Source organism: Elephantulus edwardii, unplaced genomic scaffold, assembly GCF_000299155.1.
Source record: "Elephantulus edwardii isolate Elephantulus edwardi_28Jun2011 unplaced genomic scaffold, EleEdw1.0 scaffold00133, whole genome shotgun sequence".
NCBI classification, from domain to species: domain Eukaryota; kingdom Metazoa; phylum Chordata; class Mammalia; order Macroscelidea; family Macroscelididae; genus Elephantulus; species Elephantulus edwardii.
Genome location: NW_006399883.1, coordinates 2,578,936 through 2,584,657, shown reverse-complemented (window position 1 = coordinate 2,584,657; position 5,722 = coordinate 2,578,936). Strand labels below are relative to the sequence as shown.

Sequence of the window (5,722 nt, the reverse complement as noted above, 5' to 3'; positions counted from 1 at the left end):
TTCTAAGGTAAATTTACCCTGTGGTAAAGATTGCACTGCCAATCAAAAGGCACATGTGACTCGATTCCACCAGTTGCTTCACAGAAGAAAGCTGAGCAATCTCGTTCTGTGTAATTCTTCTGAAAACCTGTTGGAGGATTCTGACTTGACAGTGTACAGTAATAGGGTAAATGTAGCCAAACTGATGTTTAGAAGTGAAGATGTTGAAATATTTCACATACTTTAGACGTTATCAAGAAGGACAAGTTCCTAGAAAAGGACACCATGCTTTGTAAGTTAGAAGGCTAATGAAAAAGATAAAGTCACTCAATGAGATAGACTGACACAGTGAGTACAAGAATGGATTTGAGCACAGTGAAGATAGTTAAGATGGAGCAGAATCAAACAAGGTTTTGATCTGTTGTCCAAAGCTATGAGCCAAATTTGGTGTGATGACACTTAACAACAACAACAACAAAATAGTATTTTGTACAAATCCCAGGTGAATAATTTCAGCAGAAATTATTAACTGTGAACTAGCCAAACATTTGTGGATCAAAATAAGAACAAAAGGAGACATTCTGTGCAAGGGTTTGTTAATTAGTAGACTCCCACTCTTACCAGTTATATGAATTCAGATCCTTTTACATGAACCAGCTATCTTTATTTATGAACAGCATTGGGAAAAGAGTCTAATAAATTTCTTTGTTCCTACAAAGGAAGTCTTAAAAATTGTATTACAAGAGATAATGACAAAAAGAATGTAAAAATTCTTGACTGTTTATTTTGACGCAGAGGCAATAAAAAACAGTGTATTTTCTATCTCTTCAAAACTCAGATTTGTGAAACTTTGTTTTATATCTTAAGAATAGAATCTTTCTTTACATCTAGCTTCAGAAGATTTTATAAATAATAATTGAACATATAGGTAACTTTGACAAATAGTACTATTTATGTCATTAATAATAGTTTTCTAAGGGATCTGTAATGGTGGTCTTTACATTGGCAGCATATCTTTGATGGTTCAAATTCACCAACTGTCTCTGTAGAGGAAAGATGGATAATCTCCTCTTTAACTTAGAGCTCTGTACATTCATTGGAGGGTAAGGTATGAGTATATTCTGACTCAATGACAATGAGTGAGCGAGTGAAGAATGAATTAATGAAGAATGGAATCTTCTGTTATTTTCCTTTCTCCTTTTTTAGAAGGAAGTTCTATTTCTATTGAGCCAATATTTATATATAGCTTCTGAAAATCTGTTTGAGGGTTAGTTATGAGTTGATTTTGACTCAATGTCAATGAGAGAAGTTTGTAAATATTTTCCTTAGCAAAATGAAACAATTCAAAATAAATATTCAGTGTTCTTTGAAGTATTTCTTATACATCATTGATTTATTGGTTTATTTTGTTGTTTTTTGCCTAAAACTTTTTATTGGAACCTTTATTTGTATTTTTTCAATCAGATAATTGAAGAATAATCTTAGTTCATTCACTTATAAGATGTGTAATTCTAGGTATAGTTATTTCAACACTCTGCAATGTTTCTCATCACAACAATACAGAGACTTTGGTGTTAAGTATTTTAAGAAAAAGATTCAACAAGAAACAGGTTTCTGCAAAGAAGCCATTATCAGCATAAGGGGAATTCTTATTCTTTTCAGCACCGTATCAAAATTCCTCTAGCATTTAATATTTTAGTATTAAAATCTGAGTGTAGTGTAAAGATTAAATGGTACAATAATTACTAGATCTATCACATGTCATGCACTTAAAAATGGGCAATAATTATATTTTTGCACTGTGCTGTTATTAGATATCATTGAGTACAAATCATAGTGACCCTATGAACAACATATCTGAACCCTGTTCTATACTGTGCCAGTCTCACTCTCCAGTCACTATGTCAATTCATCTGGTTGAGGGTCTTCCTCTGCTTTTTCAAGCACAATATTCTTCTCCAAAGAATAACCACTCGTAGTAATATGCACAAAGTATGTGAAATGAAGTTTCATCATCTTTGTCTCCAATAAGAAACCCAGAGCACTTTCTCCAAGACATATGTGTTTGTTCTGTTGTCAGTCTCAATCTTTTTTTCATCTATCATGATGTGGATAGTAGATAGGGTTTTTGTTTCCTTGATGTTGAGATGCAATCCATATTGAAGGCTGTAATTCACATCACAATACCTAACAACATAGTTTGATAATAATGACCTAAATAATGTGGGCTTCATGGTTTACACTTTACATGACTGAAAGGCTTTGGAGTTAGATTTGGATGCAAAATCTATGAACAACGTATCTGATCCCTATTCTAGCCTGCACCATCCTAATAACCTCTGATACTCTCAATCCCATTGTTATGGTCACTGTGTCAACTATCCTGGTTGAGACCTTTCATCTCTTTTGTAGCTTCCTCATTTTCCTAAACATGGCATATTGATAGAAGAGGCTATTCCTTGGAGAGGAACATCATGCTTGGAAAGGTGGAGAGACTGAAAAGGTGAGGAAAAGCTTCAAGCAGGTGAATTCACACAGTGATTGCAGCAATGCACTTGAGTGTGTCAGATATGATGATGATGATGATCTAGATAGAACAAGATTCAATCTGTTGTTCATAGGGTCATTATGAGTTGTACTAGACTTGAGGGCACCTAACCACCACCAAAACAATAGGTGGGACAATAGTTAAGGTCTTAATGGCTAATCAGAAGTTTGTTATTTCAGATTTATTTGGAGGGTCTTCATAAGAAAGGAGGACAGCTATCTATTATTTAAGATCAGTCCTTGAAAATCCTATGGAGCATAACTCTGTTCAAACCCGTTAGGTCTATTGTGAGTTAGAATTGGCTCCATGACAACTGATTCAACTCTAGTCTTAGTAATTTTTTTAATTGTATCCCAAATTGCCCAATTTCTTAGAAAGAAATAATCTGAAAATGGTTATGCTATTTAAATAATGCATTTAAAAGCATAGATCTTCAATTTTTACAAGTTGGTCAAGCAAATAAATAGTTCATAATAGTTTTAACAATGTTTGTCAACGAAAGAATAAAACACATTAAAGTATGCATATGATGAGCTTGTTTAGTATTTAGTGTACAGTAAATTACTTCTTAATCTTCCATGTTAGAATTTTTATTTTTATGAACATTTTTACTAAGAATTTCTACTCTATTTTATCCTACTTTCTCAATTATTTCTGATAAAGCATGTTTAAATAAGGATAACTAGGGATATATTGTAATTAACCAAATTAATGAGGCATATATTTACTTCCACTCTATTTTCTTTGAGAATTGTACATGAAACATATATCATTGTTGGGCAAGTTCCCACTAATAACAGTAATAATACTGATATGTCTGAAGACATTTACCTTTATTTTCATCTTTTTTCTCCTTAACCACTGGCTATAGATTACTTGAGTCATCAATGGAAGAATTCAAGCCAGAAAATTACCTGTCTGAAAAAATACAAGATGTTCTCTCTGGAAGAGAGAATTCCATAATAAGGAAATTTATATTAGAAAGTTGTATCAAATAATTAAATGTACACACCAACTCAAGTACAAAAATTCCCTGATAACATCATGAAGATTCTATCCAATAATTTCATTCTGTAAATGTCATCCATGTAACCATAATGAACCACAGCACTGTGACTGAGTTCATAATTGTGGGTCTTTCTAGAAACTCTGAAGTCCAAAAAGTTCTCTTTGTTCTGTTTTTCTGCATCTACCTTGTGGCTTTTCTTGGAAATTTGCTCATTGTGATTGCCATAATTTATAACACCACTTTACATACTCCCATGTATGTTCTCCTTCTGGTGTTGGCTATCGTGGATATCATCTGTACAACAAGCATTGTACCCAAGATGCTGTGGATGATGCTTACGTCTAAGAGGACCATCTCCTATGGGGGATGCATGGCCCAGCTCTTCTTCTTCACATGGTCTCTTGGAGCAGAGATGGTGCTTTTCACAACCATGGCTTATGACCGCTATGTGGCCATCTGTTTTCCTCTTCGTTATAGCACTATTATGAACCCTTATATGTGTGTGGCCTTGCTTAGCATTGTAATGGCTATTGCAGTAACCAATTCCTGGGTACACACTGGTCTCATTCTGAAGCTTACATTCTGTGGACCCAATAACATTGACCACTTCTTCTGTGAGATCCCTCCATTGCTTGCTTTGTCTTGCAGCCCTGTGAGGGTCAATGAGGTGATGGTTTATGTTGCTGACATTACCCTTGCCATAGGTGACTTCACACTCACAGGTATCTCCTATGGCTTTATCATCGCTGCTATTCTACGAATCCGTACCACAGAAGGCAAGAAGAAGGCCTTTTCTACGTGCTCATCCCACCTCATTGTGGTTTCACTATATTATTCCCCTGTAATTTACACCTATATTCGCCCTGCTTCTAGCTACACATTTGACAAGGACAAAGTGGTAGCTGTTCTCTATACTCTTGTGACCCCCACATTAAACCCAATTGTATATAGTTTCAGGAACAAGGAGATGCAAGCAGGGATTAGGAAAGTGTTTGCCTCTCTGAAGCATTAAATGTTTCAAGAGAACATCGATCCTCTGAACTAAAATCATGTCCTGGAACATCAGACCTTCATAATCTGTGGCTTAGTGGTAAGAAATTATGCTACCAACTGAAAGCTACATGGTTCTAATTCAGAAGATGCTCCACAGGAGAAGGATGAGTAATTATCTCCTGTGTGATTTATTGCCTCTGAAAAGTCACTGGAGGGTCAACTATGGGACAATTCTGACAAGAAATAGCAAGAACTGTGGAAGAAGGATGAGAAATCTCTTCCTGTGTGATTTACTACCTTGAAAGCCATATGAAGAATCAGCTTGGGGTACATAACAACAAAAACTCCACTTACTCATTTTTAAAGAATAATATGTTTCAGTCCACAATAAGCTACTTGTTATTTGTTGTCAAGTGTCATCAAGCTTATATCATAGTAATTATCAAGTACAAGTGACTTACTTAGCACTTATTTTCTAAATACGTTCATTCTTACTATTCTAAGTATATGGACTTTTATACATGCATAATTTCAGGGTTTTAAAATTATCTCTTCAATGATTTTTTTTAAAACTCATCTCAGTAAGAGTGACTATGAAAGATTTCTTATTTTTACCATTTTCTCATTGTTCATAAAAATGTAATAATAATATAATGAGGTAATACTTGAAATAAAATGCACCTACATTTACATGTAAACATAGATGCACACATGCATTATGATATATAGAAATATCACATTTAAATATTTACATATATGTATCATAATGTGTGTGTATATATATATATATATATATATATATAGTTGATAGTGGTGGTGGTGGTGATTGTAGTTGAGTTGTGCATAACTCATTGCAAGTCTATGAATAAAAGACCTAATACTTTTCTATATCTACCATCATTTCTCCAAGTTTATAGAGTTTCCATAGGCATGTGGTTTAGGAAGTGATACTGCTCAAGCTTCCAGACCTGTTTTACAACTGGGAGCTCCACCAAACACTGTCCACGTTGGGAAACCATTATGTCATTGGACACCCCAATGGCACAAGGTTCAACATCACAGCAAACTCAGATTACCTCAGTACAGCAAATTGACAAAGAGTGATGTAAAAGTAAAAAAAATGTTCCTCCAAAATATAACAACACTAGTCCCACCTAGCAGTGATTAAATGCCGTCAAGTCAAAACTACACAT

At 34.4% G+C, this 5,722-nt stretch overlaps 1 protein-coding gene across 1 annotated transcript; it reads left to right on the top strand.

Moving 5' to 3' along the window:
* The first annotated feature begins 3,624 nt into the window (after positions 1-3,624).
* On the top strand, positions 3,625-4,548 carry LOC102853634 (olfactory receptor 13G1-like). The gene has a single exon (XM_006893901.1). The coding sequence runs from the start codon at positions 3,625-3,627 to the stop codon at positions 4,546-4,548; it is 924 nt and encodes a 307-aa protein (XP_006893963.1).
* The last annotated feature ends 1,174 nt before the right edge of the window (positions 4,549-5,722 follow it).